Genomic DNA, 22034 nt, shown 5'->3' with positions numbered 1-22034 from the left:
GGGCGTTACATTCTCGGTTGGGTCCCGAACCATCTCGAATGCATGTATTGGGCCTCGTAAGCTCGCACAAAGGACAGATTGCATGAGAAAAGAAAAGTTTTTAATTATTTGAGATTTTATGGCCCTGTTTAGTATGGAAGTGTTAATAAAAGTCAGGTAGCACCTCGAACCCCGTCCAGGCGTCGGATACGGGCGAGGGATGTTACAGAAATAATTCATTAGCATTTCCACTATGCTTTCTCTTTGTTCCCTGCGAGTGGAATCACTAGGTTTCTCTTTAATTTTGTCCTCCTTTTTTGGGGTTTTCCCTTCCTTTTCATCTTACTTCCAAGTCCCTTCTCAAAGTTTTACCAAAGTTATTTAATAAAGTACATTACCACAAAGCACCCAGAATTTAATATTTTAATCTCAAATAATAAATGCATAAACAGTAACTACTTAAACAAAAAAAAAACTAAACTACTTAAAACTAAAAATTAGACTTAAACAAGCCTCGTCTAAGAAAAATAAATTAGAGAAGAAATATCATGTTTCCACTCTAATGGCTTAATATCACATTCGCCCCATCCATCTTGGAACTAGTCTCATTTTCTCTTTCATCTAGATATCCATTAGTCTTCCCTTTCGGTGTTTAGCTTTTTTGTCTTGTATGTCGACAATTTGAATATCTGCCTTTTTTGCATCACCAGGTTGTTAATTACTGTGTTAATCAAAAGATCCCGCATGAACTCATCTTTAGTGTCAACTCATTCATCAGAATTTGCAAAGGTGGAAAATAAAGCCCTTCCTTAGATCATCAAATCTCACAAATATAATATAACAATATACCACATTCATGAATCACATTAGTTGAACACTTGGAAGGCATTAGTCTTGAACACCAAAGTGAAAATATTTCAACATACAATAAAAAATATCTTTGTCAGTATAATACTTTTACTTTATTTATAGATTAAATATATATATTATAAGATGACAAAATAGCCTTCAACATGAGAGTTGGATCATCTTGAATTAAATAAATTTTAATATAAAAATAACATGAAAAGTCAAAAAGAGCGCATAATTTTATAAAGTGAATTTTAATATTTTCTATTGATTTTTATGATATTAAGTCATCCATAACATTATTTAAAAGAAGAACAGTCCAAAGAAGAAATCAAAGTATGAAATTGAAACACCAGCAGGCTACGCCTACCTCTCTCTCTTTGGAAAAACATGGCGCTTTGGTTCTGCTCTGCAAGGTTGTTTATTTTCCTCTTCATCCTATCCGCACTTCCCATCGCTTACATCATCTACCAAGAACGCGCCGAGACTGATCACCACGTTTTCCACTACTACAGCTCCGGCTTTTTCCGCGAGTCCGCCAAGTGGGACTATGAGAGCCGTCGTTTCCTTGTCACTTTCTTAGAAGGTGGCGTCGGAGAAATCCATGTCCCCCAGAATTACACCTGCGACATCGTATTAAAGGAAGTCACAGTTGTCAAAGACTCTGATTTGACCGGGAATGCTTCCCTCGGCCTCGCCCTTGACAATCCTCGAAACCGGCTGCTTGTCGCCGTTGCCGACATGTTCGGCAACCGATATAGTGCACTCGCGGCTTACGATTTGTCCACGTGGAAACGACTCTTTCTAACCAAGCTCAGTGGCTCTGGTAACGATTCTTAACCCTTTTTGCCTACTGTAATAATAATCAAATTCAATTCGATATTATTTAAAGTAGTAAGAAATAACAGCATGTCCGTAGTCTCTTTAATCTAAACCGTCAAAATCTTTTCTTATATCTTATTAAAAATATTCTATATATAAAATTTTAGGTCATTCCTGTTTATTTTTAACAATAATTTCATTAAATTTATTAAAAGAACAGTTTAAAAATTAATAAATATTAATAATTTAAAAAACAATTAAAATCATTTTAATAAAATATATAAATAATAGTGATAAAATTTTTCATTAAACTTTTTTTTAACAGCCTCAGCTTGTCAGTTTAGGGTTGATAACCTACCTAATAGGTTATGGTCAAAATTCTAGGCCTGTATGAAGCCTGAAGTTGTAAATGAGCAGTTGGGCCACTTGGATGATGGCCTTCTCTGTGCTGTTGATAATATCAAAGTGGGCATTTACGTACAATAGACAATGAACAAAAGCAATTATCCCCTTAAAATTTAGGGTCCAACCCAACTAACCCGGTGACATGCTACCATACACCTTTAATTGCTTCCCTTTTCACATGCTCAATGCTATGTCGTTATATAGAAACATTTTTCATACCTTAGTTGCTTGATTCTCAGGTGATGAGAAATCCTTGGCGGATGATGTTGCAGTAGATGCAGATGGTAATGCGTACGTTACCGATGTGAAAGGCAGTAAACTTTGGAAGGTAGGTGTGGATGGTGAGATCTTGTCTACCCTCACAAACCCACTCTTCACTCCCAAAGAGTGGTACAAAAGCTTGGCTGGATTGAGCGGAATCGTTTACCACCCCGATGGCTACTTGATCGTAATTCATACTTTGGGTGGCTATTTGCTTAAGATTGATCTAGCCAAGGGACATGAAGTGAAGTTGATTGAACTTGCCGGTGGTCCACTATCATTTGGTGATGGTTTAGAGCTGATTTCTCCTACCAAGCTTGTAGTTGCCGCCGGAAACCCCTCTGGGAGATTGGTGGAGAGCACCGATGGGTGGGAGACGGCTTCTGTGGTGGCAAAGTTTAAGGGTCCTATGCATCGTCTTGCCACGGCGGCAACTGTGAAAGATGGGAAGGTTTATCTCAACCATATGGTGGGCATGGGGTACCCCAAGAAGACGCATGCCCTTGTTGAGTTTGTTCTCTGAACAATCTAATTGGTGTATATAGATATGGACACGATATAATGTTCCAAATTGTTGCTTTTCTTTTGAGTTTTTCACATTTTGTTGTATCACAAAATGAAAACTAAAAACTATTTGAAGGATTTCTAGGAAACTTTTTCTAATCAAATAACCTTCCATACAAAACTACAGTCAACAACTTTGAATTAATTCAACTAATCTGACTTTTAGCCAAAATAGTTAGAATCGAAACCAACTGCTACATAGCAATATGAAGAAACAAAAAAAGAAAAAAGAAAAAAGCACATGTTAAAATAAACCAATATTCAACTCATCAATGAGATTTAGGATTAATCAGAGATTGTTGAATCAACTTGCACCTAGACACGCAGTGAATGCTTCCCCCAACAACTAGAGACCAAGTGACCATTTTGGAGAACTGTAATTCGTTGAATTTGAACACTATTGCTAACAATTTTAATCTAACAACTCTTTCTAATGTTTAATTAAAATAGTGAAGAACTTTGCAAATCTGCATCCATTAATGTGAAGGGAAAGGAAAAAAGGCCTTGCAAAGGACCAACACGTGAAGAGTATCATTGATGTGGGCTGGCTTCTACTGTGGAGATCCGCCTTTTTGTCCGTCTACATGGGCCCCTGCCCTGCCCTGTCTTTTCTTTTATTAGGCCTAAGGAATTTCTTTTGAAGTATTCAAAATTATGCCCAATATGAAATTTTTTATCCATATTTTAATTTTATAGAAAACAAAGAACGATTTGTTCTTATGATATTTTTTGGCATAATGACCTTTTTTCCCTTCAACTTTATAGAAAATGTCATTTTAACCTTTTATTTATTTTTTACATTTTTTAACCTTTAAACTTAAGTTTTTTTTGTCAAAACATCCCAAAATGAATGAAAAAGGGATGTGGGTAAACAACCTAACTCCAGGGTACATCCTACCTTTCATGTACCCCTGTTCGAAAGGACATTGTGGGTAAACAACCAGTCCAATCCACCCTGCCTCCTACTGGCTATAATGGCATGTTGCTCAAGGAGCCTATTCGCATCCTTGATTATTGAATGGTGAAGAAGGGTAACCGAGATGCTACTGAGGTGCTGGTTGAATGGGTTGCTTCTTTTCCTGAAGATGCCACATGGGAGTTCTTGCAAGAACTGCAACAATAGTATCCAAATTTTGATCCTTGAGGTCAAGGAGCTCTTCGAACAGGGGTATTTGTTAAGGGATATAAATTGGTTGCTGAAATGATGTTTAAAATTCTGTTAATTCTGTTATACTGTTGTTTATTTTTTGTTTCTGTTTTTGTTAGTTGATTAAATGCATCGCTTAAGGGCTTAGTTAATGAAACAATGTGTTTAAGGTGTAAGGAGGTGAAACGGGCCGTATTGGGTTGGGGTAGGTATCATCGTTTAATGAAACGAACGATGCGTTTCATACCTACCGCTGGCCGTAACCGTTTTCAACCGAATTTCAACCCAGCTGAACCTCTCATTCTCATGCTTAACAGTAGAGGAAAGGTGAAGGAAGGGCGAATGAGTATGTTATTGAATGAAACAAAACTTATCTTGTTTTCTTTTCTCTCTCGTCTTCCAAATTCCTCTATTCTTCTTCTTTTGTGGCATTCAATCTTAACAGATTAAGCTACTTTGAAACTTACACAAATTTTCAACTCCCATAATATAGATATTGCCTTAAAACTCTACATGTTTAGAAAAAAATCAAAAATTAGAATTTTACCGCATGTCAACTATTAAAAGAAGAAAAAGTTCACTCACGAATTGATCAGCAATCATAATAATTGACAGTAGCACCTTGGCTTTTATGTAAGTTGGTTTTTATGGTGCAGGGTAGTGGAGTGAGGAATGATAGAGATGGGAGCATAGGATTGGTGGTTCTTATGATGCAAATAAATCAAAAAGAAATATTTTGGATTCATTATAAAGAGGTTTTCAGCTTTAGTTAAAAATAAAAAAAAGCCACGTCTGGAATCCGTTAGTGGATTAATAAAATTTTTAGAGGTAATGACCAATTCGAGTAATTATCTTAATTAGAATGATTAAATTGACAAAAAATATAAAATAACTAAAATACGTACAATACTTTTTTCGAGTGATCAATAGTGTAATTTATTACATTTTGGTGGTTTGAGAATTCCTTAGACTATAGCTGTTTAGGAATTAGAAGTTAGTTAGAAAAATAACTAATTTATTTACCCATTTAATTTTATAAAAATTATTTTAATTCTTTATTTAATTTTACGTGTATTTTAATTATTAAACTTGAGCTTTTATTAAATTTCTTAAAATGAATGAAAAATTAAGAAACAATATTAATTTTGCTGACGTGGATGTCACGTCAACAATTAATTAATTTTAATATTTTTGAAACTTTTAAAACTTTTGTAATATTTTTATTTTTATAATTTTTAAATAATTTTAATAACTTTTATATTTTAAAAAATAATTAATTATTGACGCGGTGTCCATGATAATTCATGTAAGCAAAGTTAATATTAATTAATTTTTTCATCCATTTTGAAGTGATTTAAAATTTAAAAATGAAAAATTAAACAAAAGTTAGAATAATTTTTTATAAAATTAAAAATTAAAAAATCATTATAGGAACCCGAAAAAGAACTCTTACGTTCATATTTTTGTTGTAGTAGCGTCGGGATTGGTATTAAATATTAGGAATTGCAAAATCAGGTCACACATAATAAAGGGTAGATTAGCAGCAAAAATTAATAATAAAGGGTGGATAGGTATTGAGAAATAAAATATTAAATTTAAATATATAAAAGAATTGAATTAAAAATGGAATAATTATCAAAAATCATATAATTTTGCTCAATTAATTGAACTTTTCAAACATTTATATCTGAGTCATCATCCATTGAATTAAAAAAATTATTTGATGAAAATAAATGTTTAAAATTTTATTTGATTGTAGTATAATTATTTAATTTACTTGAGGAATGCTCTTTAGTCTTTACATAATTAATCAAAAAGAAAGAAAAACGGACCAAGTTTAGACCTTGTCTTGATCACCTGGCTGGTTTCAGCAGTAGTGTTTTTTGTAAGCAAGAGAATTCCTAGCCACAGAAGAGCTTTAACAACTCTAACCATCCCAATCGTGGCGGTCAAGTAATACAACCACCACCCAACAAAGTCAGCCATCTCAATCTCCATCAATAGCTGCTTTTTAGCTTCCGCCACAGCCACCAACGACTCCACGTCATCTCTCAGCTTCCACCACCACAAGGTCCCGACGCTGAGAGCAATGGCGGCCCTTTGAATCCACTTCTCTGGCGTAGCAGCCCCGAAGATAGTGTCATCCACCACGGGTTTCACCACCGTTCTAAACCAAAGAAACGTGATTTCATGCAAACCCAAGAAGAATATTATTCTACTCAACAGGCTCCTCTCTACGCCAAAACCCCCACCCTCGATTCCCCATGCTATGCTTCCTTCAATCCCCAATCCAATCGAAACTTGCATTATACATAGAACGATCCAGGCGACCAACAAACGGGGCCGGTAAACGGCATCTGGCGAGTCACTCGCCAAGGTGATTTTCCCTGTCAAGCCGTGGAAAAGGGCGGCGATGCTAACGACTGAAACAACAACAGCTGGGCTGGTGTACAAGTAGAAAGACAAGAGAAAAGGTGGGGAAAAATGTGAAGGATTTGAAGCGGTGGTTGTTAAGATATAGTTAACGCAGGAAAGCCTGGCAAGGAGAAGAAAGGAGAGGGGAAGCAAAAGGCTGAGAAGGTTGAGTGTGAGGAGGTGAAAGGATTCTTTCAGGGTCAGCGTCTGATATAAATTCTTGCAGTTCCACATTTTCCCGATTCCAAACTGAAGGGATCTGTAAAGCTCTCCTCTTTGTGTCACAAAGGAAAACAGGTAGAGATCCATTTATGTGTCTGGTTTAATTTGCAGTTGGGAAAGAAAGAAGGTTAGAGTGGTTGCCACGTCCATGGTTTGAATTAGTTGACACCAAGACATGGAATCTTATTCCAGGCAGCCGTCACATTTTTTTTTAAAAATTCATCATGCAAATTAGTATTTGTATTTAATTATCTAATCTGCCCATCGGAAACGCTATTACTTCAATCTCCAAAGATTTGTATTTAATTATCTAGTCTGGGGTAATTTATATATACTAGTTTTATCTCACGTCTGTTGCGCCTACTATATATATATATATATTCTAGTTTTATCAGCATAAAAATATTAAAAAAATATTGATAATATTTAATAAAATAAAATAAAATAATTTTATTTATAAATTTACGTTTTCATTTAAGAATAATTCTATCTTTATTTTCAAATGCAAAAATATTACATCATTTCAAAGATTAAACCATAACATATTTAAACAACTTTTTATACATAATATATTTAAATAATTAATTGATTAAAATTTTATGATATATAATAATGATATATGTAAATATAATAGTTAATTGGTCTTATGATATATAAGATTATAAAACACATAAATTTAGATTTAATTCAAAAACTTTCATTTAATATATAATTTAATTTATAAATTTTAATTTGATATAATTATACACGTAAAATTTTAATTATGATTAAAATATATACATAAAATTTTAATTATAGTTCAATTCTTCATATTCAATCAAGAGGCCTGGGTGTTCTTACTGTCCGTCCCAACAGGCTGAAACATGGTCGAAACCCTCTTTTGGGGTACTGATGAAAATTAATACAGATAGAGCTCTGAGTAAGATGAGAGGATTGACCTCAGCAGGTGGCGTCTTTCGTAATGATAAGGGAGAGTGGATGCTGGGTTTTTCTCGCTTTGGGCCATTTTTGATGGAATTTCTCTCGCTTGGGATCGTGGCTGGATGGAGGTGATTGTTGAAAGCGACAGTCAAGGAGACGGTGGAACTGATAAACAATGGGCAGACTGCTGATTCTTTCTCTGCTCTTGTAAGGGAAATACACGCTTGTGCGGGCGTCACTGGACTGTTAATTAGCGTATTTTATGTTCCACGTCAAGCAAATATGGTAGCTATATGGTAGCGAAAATGGCTTTGGGTTGTCGGCCTGGGTTGGTTTTCGTATCCAAATACTATTCCGGGTGTCATGCAACAGCTTTTAGATTGGCTCTAGTTCCTATCGTGCTCTCCTTTTGTTAAAAGAAAAAATATATTCCACTTTATTTTATATTAAATAGATATAAATATTTGGGCATAAAATAATGTTACATCAACAATTATTATGTTGATTTGTGAATATTAAATCAAATCAAAATTTAATGTATAAATTATGCATGATAATAGTTTAAATACAACATTACACGTTGGAGTAAAATTTATATATAGTTTTAAGATTTATCCTTAAATATAATTATGATGTGTTATAATTACCATCAAATCTACCATAGGGAAGAGCAATTTTGGTTTTACCGAAAAATTGACCCATTCAATTTTTTGGTTTCTATTTAGTCAGATAGGATGACTTGGTCGGTTTTGACCTTAGTTTAGTCGGTTAGTTTAATTGGTTATCGATTTTTGAATTTCGAAACTGAACCGGCCATAAAACTTGATGTTTATATTATTTTTTAAATTATTTACAATATATTTATAGTTTTATAATGTATAATAGATATATAACCAAATAGATCCAACCCAATAACTCAAGGTCAATTAACCAAAAACATTGACCGAATTGGCTAAATAAAAGTCGGTTCGATTTGATAGTTTTCTCAACTAAAGTTGATCGGATTAGATTTCTTAAGTCAAAGTCAATTAAATCGATTCGAAAAAAAAAATAGCCTACTTAAACAGAATACTCTCACTGCTCTACCATAATCTCCACCTCCTAAAACAAAATAAAGAAACATATATCACGAACTTCCTACCTCAACAAATCTATTTTTTAAATAGATTTCACAATTTCTTTGCTCAATGAGATGATTAGTGCAATAAGAAACGATATTCTCTATTTTATTAATAAATTCACAGAATTTTTCTACTTATCAATATCACACAATGCATACACATTAGCCATCACCAGCACTCTTGCAATAGGATTTTAAGCTCTAATATCTCATTTGATAGTTATTCTACTCCCCAATCTCACATTACGGATACGCATAGGCTATCTAGATGGATCTACAACATTTGTTCCTTCATGAGTGCATCTCTAATCATGCTTGATATTATTGTCGAAACCATTTTTTTTTAAAACAACGGAAATCGACTTTTAAAACAAAGTATGGAGTCACCACCAATCCTTTTATTTAGGCGTGATTGGATCACTTAATAAAACATTTTGTTCCATTTAAATTAATTTTGGTCTACGTAAATTTAAAAAAATGGGTTTGGGAGCCGATTACGTATGAGGAAGGGTTAGCACTCTCACTACGCCCAAAAATTGGTACCAGATTGATTAGGTGTTATCCTTATGTCTAAGATTTTTAGGAAAAAAAATTGAAATATGGTTCCTTTTAAAACATTTGAGTGGTTCAAGTTGGTCGTCAAAACTCTCTCGTTTCAAAGGTATACAACATTACACCCAGCACGATAGGGCACGATCCTTTATACCTTTGAAAACACGTTTGATTTTTTACTTCCAAAAGCTTATACATTGAACATTACAAAAGGATGGCCAATTATTTAGTCCAACGAAGAATCGAAACCCAACACGGTAGGGCACGGTTCTTCGAATTTCTAAATATTGAACATTGTCTTATTTGAAAATTTTTAAATGAACCATTGTAAACTAGCTCAAAACGCCTTAATTTTACTTTTAATAAAATGAAATAATTGATTTTAAAGAGTTGGAAATTATAATGCAACATTTGTAAACCAAAAGAAAAAAATAATAAATATGGGGTAATACGCATGCATAAAGTGCAATACTTGATGAATGAAGATAATATAACTTTACTTAACCAATTAACAGAACAAACAATTAAATATAACTAACCTAAGAAAAATGTAACCAAATTTTCAAGCATGGATGGAGAATAATTGATAACAATATGAAAAAATGTATAAACAATATAAAACAATCAACACAAAATTTATAAAACAAAATAGAAATTAGACGTCACGTATAAGACAATTTTAAAGTAATGATGAACTAATGAATATATATAATATATGAATTGATGAATTGACTAATTTGAAATAATTTGTATAAAAAACTAGGGATATATATATAATTATTAAAATAGATGTTATAGAGCGAATACATTTGAATCAAATAATTTGCAAAATAAAAATATTTATTAAAAATTGGCAATATACACACAATAGAGGAAATTTTAAATAATACATAAAGTTTGAAAGGATAGCAATATATATATATACTAAAATATAATCTTAGAAAATAAATTATATACATAAAACACATATATATATATATATATATATATATATATATATATATATATATATAAATTTTAGAAGCCATTATATGTACAATAGCATGGAATTAAATATGTATCTAGGATGTACCAATATAAACAAAAACATTCAAACAAAATATTATATAAAATGTTAAAATAATTTAATGTAAAAAAATTCAAAATGATGATTTTATAAAAACACAATAAAGTTATTAAGATAGCTCAGCATATATATAAAAATATTAAGAACTTTAAAATAATAGACATTACAAATTGAAAACTCAATGAAAATAATATATGTACAAATATATATAGAATAATTAAAGAAATATTGTGCAAAATGTTAAAATAATACGATAAAAACTTCAAAATAATTGCACAAATAAAAACAAACAAAATTATTAAAAGGATCAACACATATAAAAATATTAAATGTATTTTAAAAGAGTAAGTTATACAAATAGAAAACTAAATTAAAATTGAATTAAAATAAGCGGGATAATTTATAAATAAAATAGGCCACTGAAATCAAAAAAGGACCAGCGCGCCATGCATGCAAATTCTCAGGGATTAAAGCTGTAAATAATCAGATCCCAAAACGCAGTGTTCAGGCGCAGGCTAAAATACAAAAGCACGCTGATTTTGGGGAAAAATTAAAAAACAGATGAGACGCAAATAGGAGCCAATTGAAACGCGGGGCAAAGGGGAAGGACTAGCCGCGAAATGTTCCCATTTGAAGCGTAAAGGTGTGGATCTGGGTCCTGGAGCGGGTTGACACGCGAATCCACCTCCCTTAAACGGCGCTGTTTTATTTTATTCTAAAATTAAAAGAAATAGAATGGCCATCTGCCATTCACTACAACCACTGAATCAAAACCCTAATGCCCCATGTTTTCCCCTCATTTAACCGACAAAAGAACCAAAACCTTAGATCCTTTTGATTCTCATTAGGTTTAACCGGAAAAAAACTCATTAATCGCCATGACACCACTGTATTTGATGATTGGCGACGAGTATATGCCCCTCTTTTACCCCGTTTAAAACCACAACTTGTGGACTGCTGATTTTAATTCTGAAATCCCATCTCAAGCTCCGATTGCGACGAAGGAGATAGGGACCCCGACGGTGGAGATAGGGACCCCGACGGTGTACTTACGAAGGTAGACTCTTCCTCTATACTTTTCTATGCGAAAAAATAAAAAAAATATGCAGGCCCAAAAAAAGAAGCAAATCGCAAAAAAAAAAAAAAAAAAATCTAAGATCACCTTATAATTTTACTTGAATTGCTTTTTCTTGTATTTCATATGCGTAAGCTTACAAAGTACAGGTAATGGCCCTTTTATAGCCGGATCTACAGAGAATAAAGAATAAAAAAATATTTTTCTTCTGGCATGTAGCAGTATATTTTGTTAGCTTTCTCTTCTCGTGTATTCTAACGTAGGAACGACCGTACAGAGGGGAAGACCTGGTGGCCATGCGTGGGAACCACTCGTGGGAGTCCTAATCTGCTATTGTTCTAGCGTTTTCCAGAAACCATTAGGGTTTCTGGTATCCTCTGTTATTGGGCCTTTTTCGGGTTATTTTTGGGTCTCGAGTTTGGGCCTGAAATTTTGTAAATGGGTTTGGATTTAATTTAGGCCCGAAATTTTGTAAACGGATTAGGTCTGGGTTTTAATATTTGGGCTGAACTGTAAATGGACTTTGGACCTATAAATAATTTAGTTTATTATTTTTGTTTAATATTTTTTGATATTTTTCGGTTTTTTATAAGCCCGGGAAAATTGGGCCTATTACAATTATGTTCCATTTCTTCATTATTATGTTTTTCACATATAAAATCCACAAGCCATGTCATTAAATGTGTCCGCTTTCTCTTTTGTTATCTTTGTCTCAAACATGAACTTGTTCCTTTTCCTTTCTCATTTTCTTTCTCTTATTAATAAAGCCATTTCATTTAGCACCGATAGCATTGTGGATATGGATTTGTTAAAATCTTTTCTTTTTTAAAGTGAATATATGGCAACACATCTATGCATTCTAAAACTTTAATTGGTAACTAATCACCATGGTAGTTGGGTGTCAGGCCCTACTTGAAATAACTTAATTAATTAGTTAAAATATACATAATTATAATCTTTTATGAGTGATTTTTCATCGATACTGCCTATCTTTATGGACCAATAATCTGTTGAAAAGTTGTCATATTTTAGGTGAGAAAAGGGGCTCCCATCACAATTGCCCAAGTAAACTTGAATTTCATATAATCCAAGCACGTCAATGGTTCCATCTCTTCAAACAAATTCGATATCCAATCCTATCCTTATTTAAGAAACATTCTTTTTCAACCCATCTCATTCAAAATCAAGAAGAAATGGCTTGAATATTCTTCATATCTCCCTTTCTTCATTATTATGTTCCACGAATAAATTCGTAAAGTTAGCTCACTAAATACACCCATTTTCTCTCCATCTTCTCCATCTTTGACTTGAACATGTTCCTCTACCATTCCCAACTTATTTTATTCAAATATGAAATTTAAAGGTGGATGGCATTGGAGATGAATTGGTTAGAATTATATTCTAGACAAAAACAATCAATGGAAGCCAATGCATCTCTGCATTTTGAAACTCTAACAGGGAATTGAATGCCACCACACAATTAAGTGCTAAAGCCTCTTGGAAATGACTTAATTGAATATTTAAAATTTCATTATCATCTTATCATAATCATAATCTTTTATAAGTGATTCTTCCACCTATGCTACTTCTCTTTATGTATAATAATGTTTTTTAAAATTGTCGTATTCTAGGTGTGAAGAGTGATTCTCATCAATATTACCCAAATAGATTTGGATTTCATTTAGTCCAAACGTGTCCATGGTTCTGCCTTTTCAAACCAGCTTAATATCCAAACCCTTCCATGCTTAAGAAACATTTCTTTCATATTATCCACTTGAAACTTAAAAAATAAATTGTTTGTTTGAGGTTCTCCACCTTCCAAATTCTCCTCTTCAAATTTATCTTTCAAGCAGCTAGCTTTATAAAAACAATCATACATTTGTTCAGTGTGTGCATAGTTTTGCAATCAACAAAACTAACAACCATTTTCTTGGATTCCATCAATACACCTATCACATTCCATCCACTTATATTGCCTCTACCATCTTCCACATGATATTTTAACTGTATCAATTTGTATTAAAGGTTGCTTGTAGGTTTTTTTTTTTATAAGTGTCCTTTGAGTTTTGAAGAAATTAAGCATTATGTTGATGTTGGTTTAATCTCTTCCAATATATGGAGCACTTATTAAACTGCACATACTGACTTCGATGGAATGATTGAGAAGCCAAAAAATCATTCAACTTGTTTGCTTTACCTCCTTGATTCTGGAGAAACTTAATCATATATATTTTTAGAAAACATCGTCGGTGGATATTTGATGGCAGATTGTTGACTTCCAAATCATCATTTTAGAATCTATCACATTCTCTTTTACTTCAATTATGTTATATCAAATATTTTCCAAGTCATTTTGCTACTCTCTCTATATAATATAATAAGTAAATTTCTCACGTTATGGGATATTTTTCTGAATTGTTATATAATCTTTTCAATATACCAAAAGATGCTAATCTATGTAATGATTAATATCATTTTAAATTATAATTCTTTATATTTATAAAACAAATTATTTGCAAACAAACCTTTCTTAAAAGAAAAGCAATTGAGGTCATTAAATTAGATTAAAAAACCTACCTCAACTTTGAGCTAAATCAAAGTGTAAATAAGGGCCATCGTTTATTAGTTGACGTAAATGATAAAAGCTTAAGTTAATGATGATTTATCCTGAATTACCAAAATATTTACATAAAATCCTAACAAGTGGAATCAATGTAAAGTCGGCGGTGAATGAACTTGTCATAGAAATTGAGCACCTTGTTTTACCTAAAGGATTGCCACATCTTGACCACCTGTCAGACTTTGTTATCATTAATTAAAAATATTGAAATGGTCAGGCGGTTTATAGCACCCAAAATTCAAACTCTGAAATAAAGCAACGGCGACTCGGGACCTTAATGTTAGTATAAATTTAATTAGAGATGGATTTGTATGGTGTGGGTTCTAGCACAAGCTGAGTAACAAAATTTATCCCTTCTTCAACGCCAAGAAATATCAGATTAATTATATATTCAAAAAAAGTTTAAAAGCTCCACTGGGGTTTATCTATCTATTCAGACAGTTTTTTTCTTAGAAATATATGAGTATATATATAGAAAGTTGTTAATTTGATATATTAGTCGGTTCCATGACGTCCACCAAACAATATTCTTCAAATCATTCATGTACATGGCTCAAATGATCGTATTTGATTGAAAATTGCTTACATTTTGACTTTGAGACGAAAAACGCATTGTATCCCTACTCAACTCTGGTTAATGCCTTCTGGAGTTTACTCAAAGCTGCATCAGTTAATTTTAAACCCAAATTGATGATATGGAGTTCTTACCACAAGTAACCAACGTTGGTTATGTATTACAGTTCTGCTTCAAGAAAAAAAAAATCCAAGTCCTTCAATAAATAAACTATACAATATCAGATAATCGTATGTATCTGCATTGAATGTTTTTGTAAATCAAAAGGAGTTATCAAGTTTCATCCCAAACTTTTAATATTAAACCTCATTTGTCAGCGTTAATGATTGATCAATCAGTTAGAGGATATACCCCAGTTTGGCTGCGCCGCCTTTAGAAATACGCGCCTGCTGCATTTCCCAGGCAGCTATGTTCATAAGCTCTATGTGTAGAGTTAGATTCAGCTGAGATTTACGAAATTCTAACACATGTTCTTTCCACCAAATCCAACAGCAAACTGGATTGCTTCTGTTTGGGGAGAGTCATAAAACGTGTCCGCGTTCAGGATTTTTGGTTTAAGATAAGATTTGAGGATTGTCAGCTTGCAAGTGGAAAATTGATTGTGTGTGGGAGCAAAACTTGGCTCAAGCCAATGGAGTGGAGGATGGGCCCCGCCCCACGAAATATCTAACACATTTATATGCTGTAGCTGTCTGGACGGTTTTATTTTATTTTATTGCAAAGGTGGATGTGGAGGGAGCGCGAGTGATTGGTGATTTATGCATAGCATTGTTGCAAAATAACTTTAATATTAAATGAGTGACAAGAAAGGGAAGAAGCAAGTTGCGGGGTTTTATGTCGTGTTGCCTAACTCCCTTTTTATCTTTCTCGCAATCAATTGGTTGGAGATCTTTAATCCTTTTGATTTTTATCTGTTCCTATGACTAGTAAGTACTGTAGGTTCATTAACTCTCCAAACAGCTCTGCTTGTCTCTTTTAATCATTTTGGCAGTAAGTAATAACATTGCAAGGGGATACAGGAAGTGGTGATGGACGATTCTGTCTCTCCAAAATTGGCTTCAGAAGATTCCGAACTCAACCCAACTGATACTCAGTCATCCAAAAGAAGGTTAGTGGTATTTAATATATACTCAAATTTTCTCGTCTTTGGCTAGTACATGGCTGTTTTGACATCTTTAGCAATGGTTTATTTCAGGGATAACATTTCTAAGTCTTAGATATGTTGTATTTAGCAGGAAGGTGGTTGAGAAGATTGTTGTTACAGTGAAGGTAGGAGAAAATGGTGGAAAGCTAAAGAGCGAGGGGCCTCCTTCTGATTTATGGTCCTGGAGAAAATATGGGCAAAAACCTATCAAAGGATCTCCTTATCCCAGGTGTGCTTTCTTCTGCGTCGCGATTTCTTGCTTTATATCGTCCTTAAGATGAACTCATAAACTTTTGTCAATACATCCAAAACTTACATCATGTTTCTTCAGTTCTGTGCATGTTTTTGTTGAAGTTTGAGTTAGAACTACATTTTTCCTCCCACACCTTAAAATTTAGCCAATAAGGGTTTTTCCGCCCCTTCACTTTGTCCCATTCCTCCGTTCCCCATTGAGAAATCTCACAAGGTTTCATGTTTCATTATGCAGAGGCTATTACAGATGTAGCACATCAAAAGGTTGTTCAGCCAAAAAGCAAGTGGAAAGATGCAAAACAGATGCCTCGATGCTTATCATCACTTACACCTCTAGTCATAACCATCCAGGTCCTGATCTCCACTGCGCCGACCTAAAACAGTCCCCTAAAGAACCCCAAACCACCCATAGTGATGATGATAAGCCCCCAACTACTACGCTGAAGCAGCTCCCGGAGGTTTCAGAAAAAGAGCCAGAAGAAGTAAAAAAGGAGCAAAACAAAACGAGCAGTACAGATGAAGATGCAAGTGAAGAGCAGCATTTTCACTATTTACAATCCCCATTAAGTTTTCCCCAGAATAACATCATTAGCCAAGAAGATCCCTTCAACGGGAATCTAGAGAAAACCCATGACACACTGGGGTTTCTGTTGGATGAAGAGCCACTGTCTTGCCTTCATATAACAACATCTTCAATACCAAAATCAGAAGAAAATGATTTCTTTGATGAGCTTGAAGAACTACCCATATCTTCAGCTTTCACAAGTTTGATGATGCGAAGCAAGTTTTGGGATGAAGGAATTCCTGTTGTCCCTTCTTGATCAGTAGTGTTTATGGGTCTCAGGAAAAAAAAATAAAAGTAGTTAAAATGCTCATAATGAAGTGATTATGCCTTCCACTACTAATGGTTCTAGTTTAGCATCTTCTATTTTTATCCTCTCTTTTTTTCTTTTTTTCTTGTTTGAGGGTTCACACAAAAAGTGAAAGTTGGATCACTTTGGCAACCAAAAGGTCCGTGGTTGCTATAAAAATAACCAAATCTTTTTTAGCAAACAGGGAAAACCATGAAGTCTAATGGATAGAGACAACCACACACGCACGCCCCAAGAGAGAGAGAGGGGGTGGCTACTTTTGTTGGGTTGTAGTAGGTGTGAATTAATGAAGGCACGAGGTTCACGCGAGGATGCTTCTTAAGATCCTCTTTTATCTACTAAAAATTTACTCACATTAAATGTATTTATTAATTAATAGTATAATTACAGTGAATAAAAATATTATTTTTATAAAATTATAAATACTAATAATTATTGTTTTTTATTATTTAATCAAATAATTTAAGTGATCAATTAAAATTAAAATTAATTAACTAACGAACACCACAAGTAACAAAACAGGAAAATAATCAATTAATAAGTAAGAAGCAAAATAATACCAGGAAAAAATCAGCCTAGATTTTAACTATCACTACCTAAATAAATTTTGCAATTTCTTTACTTAGTATTTGATTGTAAAAATATTTAAATTATGTTAATATCTCTTTCGAATTTGATTAATTAAAATTTCTTTCTAATTAAAAATTCTTTGAAGAAAATGATTTCTAATTAAAACCCTATTTATAGCTGTAGAGAAATTTCAGTACTTTTTGCAGCAAAAAAAAGAAAAAGAAAAAGAAAAAGAAAAAAAACCCTTCATATTCCCTGTTTAATATTGTTTATATAATAATTAACATCAAAATTCATATTTCTTTACCATAATATCATCATTATTCAACACTGAAAGAGGCACTCAGATACGTGGGCAATTATTTCCAGTTATCTCTAAAGAGTAAGGCCATGTCATTGCTACCAAACACGCAATGGCTATTCATTACCATCAGCTGTAGAAGCTAGTGGCTGAAGTGCTTTCAAAGGATTCATGATAACACCATCAATAAGTCCATATTCCTTTGCTTCTTTTGCGCTCATGAAAAAATCACGGTCCGTATCCTGGTTAATCTTCTCCAAACTTTGACCAGTGTGGTAAGCAAGATATCCGTTTAAATTTGCCTTATGGTGCAGCATTTCATTCGCCTGACAACTCGTGTGTAACAGTCAGGGTATTGTACAACAACTGAACAAGATTGAAGCTACATGCTAAAAAGTTCAACAAATCAAAACTGTTGATATCTAGCCATGAAGGCATACCACTGCTGCATTGTTTTAATCTTTTCTACTCTTTTCTCCCCTTAAAAACAAGTTTAAAAAACATGAGGTTGGCCAAGACAAATGCGTACCTGGATATCAATATCAGTTTGACCTCCTTGAGCTCCACCAAGAGGCTGATGTATCATTATCCTCGAATTAGGTAAACTGTATCGTTTTCCTAGGGGTTTCAAGAAAAACAAAGAGTAAACTACACTTTGTAGACTGGAGGGAACCATACCAAACAACAGAGCTATGAATGTATAAATCACCAACGTTAGATACCTTTAGTTCCAGCACTAAGAAGAAAAGCTCCCATGCTGCTCATTTAAGAACAAAATACATCTTTTATCAAAAAAACAAACAAACAACAAAATACATCTCATTAATCATAGCAGACAACTGCATCCACATGCACATAGAAAATGTTACTCCCAAGGACATCCGTAGACATCTTACTCTAGAAATATATTTCATATCAAAGGATTTGCGATTTCTAACATTCATCACTAGGCTCTTGTACTAAACACATTACTTTCTCATATAACTAACAGAAGTCAAGCTACATCCCGATCCTTACTTCTAAGCATTTAGGAAGGATTACATAAAAAATATAAGACTATTTCGTCAGAATGTTGTCTGCATGCCTATGCCAGAATTTAGATTAACAGGAGCAACTAAGAAATTTATAAAATTCTTGAAACTGCCTTATATCATCCATCTCAAATTGACAGCAAGTAACCAATAATTACAATTAGAGCATTCCATTACAAATAGGAAAGTTATTTCAATATTAATAAAAATGCTTTAAGCATTTCACATAGAATCGAGTATCAGCTTATTTGAGGAATGTCAATCCACAAAATGCAGGGTAGGGTTCTTTTCTGCAAAAAGAGCACACAGTTAAGAACCACCCCATCCTCCAATCCTTCACCCATCCTTACCACCCTCATATCAATTGCTACTGCTTTTCCCTTTACCCATCTTTTGCCAAAGAATCAGTTTCCAACCCAGCCCCTAGTGCTCATAAAATCTGTTATCATGCATAATGATGTACAATCGAAACTGAGTGCAAGTCATCTGGCAAGATGCAGCAGTACAAGCTACTATGAAGATATAAATGCCAGAATTAGGCCTTACTCTATAACATTCCGGCACCTGGGACACCAACCAAATGCATATAACCTTTTCCAAAAGCAGTGAGTAAACTAAATGTGGCTTTGAAATGCAAATCTCAGGTATCAAGTGGGGGAGACATTAAAAATAAAACAATCTCTATCACCATGCCCCTTCTATCTCAAACAAATTGGAGTATTACAACCAATTTGGCCAAAAATATATTTTACACGCATTAAGAAATATTCTCAGCAAGAATAGAATGTCAGAATGAACCAAACAACGTGGTTTAAGTTACAGAGTTAAGACCAATAAATAGTCCATAAATAATTGAAAAAGCAGCTACAGTTGCAAAACTACTGCTTTCTAATGTTCCATACTGAGATGTAAAAAAAAATTGCATCATAAATAGAAACAGTTGCATCAATGAATTCATACCTAGCAGCAAGTCCGACACAGACAGTTGAGACATCAGGCCGGATATGCCTCATAGTGTCAAATATGGCCATACCTAAGAAAATTCAGAACAGGCTGGTAAAGAAAATGCCTATTGGTTGCTATTTGAAACAAACCAGTACGATCACAAATACATTTGATAGGTACATTACCAGCTGTAACTGACCCTCCAGGGGAATTCACATACATGACAATGTCCTGTTGACGAGATAAAAAAAGAAGAAGCTCAAGTATTAACTTTCACACTGGAATTCAAGCTTCCTTATTTCGTTAATAAAAACCAAAGAGACGGTAAGCACAGAACCAAACAGACCTTCTCAGGATCAACAGCATCAAGATAAAGAAGCTGAGCTACAATAATGTTTGCCATATCATCATCAACAGCTCCACCACAGCGAATTATTCTCTTAACAATCAAAGAAACAACCAATACAAGAAAATAATAAGAGAGAAAACTAAGTCTAGTGAAGCCAAATTCACAACCAAAACAAATCTGTACATATTGGAATAGCTGGGTAATAACACTCTGAAATCGCTCTTGCACCATTGGAGGGGGGCCCTGCCCTTGTGCATATGCAGGGAAATAAGGTGACGACGGGATTTGCAAATCATCCCTGCATATTTACAAATAACATCTCTGATGTTTTATCACATTTTTTTATTAGAAAAAAAAATATTAGACAACATAGGGTTGTATTTTCATTCCAGTTCTTTTTGTACCTTATTGACCAAATTCCATGTCGAGAGCTTTTCTCTGGAGCCCAAAACTCACCTGTGTAGACAGCCTTTGGCTGAGAACCCCTCGCATTCTTTTGATTACTAAATAGCTTCTTCAGTTTCCTGAAAGTAAAAAGAACAACAAAAAGAAGAGTACTTTTCAAACTTTAGCCAATTAGGTAAAAAGTAAAAAGGAAAAAAAAACACATCAGGATTACAATCCGTCTTGCACCCTTTCTAAAGAAACAAACATTAATTCAAGACATGGGTTTTAATTAACATTGGAAGAACAGAAAATCTACCTCCTTGATTCTAGAACCTCGAATCAAACGTTTAATTGAAATCTAAAACTTCATTACATTTTCCTAGTTTGGATAAGAGAAAGAGAAAGAAACGAAAATACCTGGGAGGAAGGGGATGGAAAGGAAGAGATAAGTTATGAGAGTAAAGATTGGTGCTTGATTTTGAAGAGAAGGGCAGGCTAGTCAACCGAAGAGACGATGCCGATGTCGAAATGCAGGTGTGCGCCATTCTTATCTTTAACTAGCCTGTCTGTCAGAACAACCAAGATGGGAGAACTTGTTTCAGCCAATTTTGGAGGCCTGTTCTTCTGGGTTCTTGGCAATGGCGAGGGAACGATAAGGGTAGCGTAGTGTGTAGCTCTCCGTAGAAGTGTAGTAGACCAAGGAACTAGTTTTTTCTTGGAACAGCGACTTCCTCAATATCTTTTCCCAAGGCAGAGACGAGTAACTACAGCAAATCTTGTTGTTTGACCCGAATTTTAATTACGGACGGGTACTGATTTCAACCCATTTAGTTTTTATTTTTTAAGTTTGACAAAATAGAATCAAAAGAAAAATACAGATATATGTATGAATACTTATAAGTATCAAATTATTATAACATTAACTGTTTAAGGAATCACAAAAATAGAATCAAATTAATATTATTATTTAAGAATTAGTATAGTCTAGATAAAAATTAACAAACTAAATTAAACTTATACATGAGAATCGTATATAGTGAGACTTTAAAATTAACATATAAAATTAAAAATAATAAATCTCAAACTTGAATACTCAAAAATAATATATCTATATGCTTAATCACTTATATATCACACTTTTTAGTAATAAAATTAAAATTTCACTAATTTGAGGGGAGCAAAACTTATGTATATCAAAAATTGGAATGAATATGTGGAAAGTTATGCCATTATAGATACATCTTGGGTGCCGCCATATGCACAGAAGTTTGAGGTGGATTTTGTTATGTTGTACATTAGCAGAAAGATTCAGCTTGCAACCGTAGACTACAAAGGGGAATCGTGATACTTGTATGGGTTAGTGGACGATCAGAATAAAGCAAAAACTGGAAATTGAATCAATTTTATACCTACCTAGAGGCCAAGGGCTTGGCATAAAAAATACTAGGGAAACCCGTATGCTGTCCCTATAAGACCCATCACCAATCTAATGGTATTTAATGCAAGCATCTCATCTTTAACAGCCTTCTCCTGTATATAAATAAAACAAGGTTCGAGTAAATCAGCCTAACATGATTTTTAATTTTTAAAA

At 33.6% G+C, this 22034-nt stretch overlaps 4 protein-coding genes and 1 long non-coding RNA gene across 6 annotated transcripts; 3 read left to right on the top strand and 2 right to left on the bottom strand.

Moving 5' to 3' along the window:
• The first annotated feature begins 1127 nt into the window (after nucleotides 1–1127).
• On the top strand, nucleotides 1128–3001 carry LOC108471123 (uncharacterized). Its single transcript, XM_017772712.2, has 2 exons — nucleotides 1128–1654; nucleotides 2295–3001. Exons 1-2 carry the CDS (start codon nucleotides 1219–1221, stop codon nucleotides 2837–2839), a joined length of 981 nt encoding a protein of 326 aa, XP_017628201.1. The 5' UTR covers nucleotides 1128–1218; the 3' UTR covers nucleotides 2840–3001.
• Nucleotides 3002–5743: 2742 nt separating this feature from the next.
• LOC108473001 (uncharacterized) lies at nucleotides 5744–6932 on the bottom strand. The gene has a single exon (XM_017774571.2). It carries the CDS (start codon nucleotides 6749–6751, stop codon nucleotides 5834–5836), a length of 918 nt encoding a protein of 305 aa, XP_017630060.1. The 5' UTR covers nucleotides 6752–6932; the 3' UTR covers nucleotides 5744–5833.
• Nucleotides 6933–11052: 4120 nt separating this feature from the next.
• LOC108472521 (uncharacterized) lies at nucleotides 11053–11960 on the top strand. The gene is made up of 2 exons (XR_001869555.2): nucleotides 11053–11380; nucleotides 11676–11960. It is a non-coding gene; the product is annotated as an uncharacterized LOC108472521 (long non-coding RNA).
• A 3082-nt stretch (nucleotides 11961–15042) lies between these two features.
• Nucleotides 15043–17205, top strand: LOC108471258 (WRKY transcription factor 22-like). Of its 2 annotated transcripts, none has more exons than XM_053021156.1 (3): nucleotides 15043–15700; nucleotides 15825–15965; nucleotides 16224–17205. In XM_053021156.1, the coding sequence occupies exons 1-3, from the start codon at nucleotides 15621–15623 to the stop codon at nucleotides 16807–16809; spliced, it is 807 nt and encodes a 268-aa protein (XP_052877116.1). In that variant the 5' UTR covers nucleotides 15043–15620; the 3' UTR covers nucleotides 16810–17205. The 2 variants fall into 2 exon arrangements, with proteins under 2 accessions (XP_052877116.1, XP_017628382.1); XM_017772893.2 differs by having other exon boundaries at nucleotides 15160–15700; nucleotides 15828–15965.
• A 476-nt stretch (nucleotides 17206–17681) lies between these two features.
• Nucleotides 17682–21283, bottom strand: LOC108470525 (ATP-dependent Clp protease proteolytic subunit 5, chloroplastic-like). The gene is made up of 9 exons (XM_017771869.2): nucleotides 20861–21283; nucleotides 20461–20580; nucleotides 20240–20354; nucleotides 20054–20146; nucleotides 19893–19938; nucleotides 19723–19795; nucleotides 18454–18488; nucleotides 18261–18349; nucleotides 17682–18057 (listed from the first exon to the last, which is right to left on the bottom strand). Exons 1-9 carry the CDS (start codon nucleotides 20986–20988, stop codon nucleotides 17848–17850), a joined length of 909 nt encoding a protein of 302 aa, XP_017627358.1. The 5' UTR covers nucleotides 20989–21283; the 3' UTR covers nucleotides 17682–17847.
• Between the last annotated feature and the right edge of the window lie 751 nt (nucleotides 21284–22034).

This window comes from Gossypium arboreum, chromosome 11 (assembly GCF_025698485.1).
Source record: "Gossypium arboreum isolate Shixiya-1 chromosome 11, ASM2569848v2, whole genome shotgun sequence".
Lineage (NCBI taxonomy): Eukaryota > Viridiplantae > Streptophyta > Magnoliopsida > Malvales > Malvaceae > Gossypium > Gossypium arboreum.
Note: the sequence above shows the minus strand (reverse complement) of the source record. Positions and strands in the feature narration are given on the sequence as shown.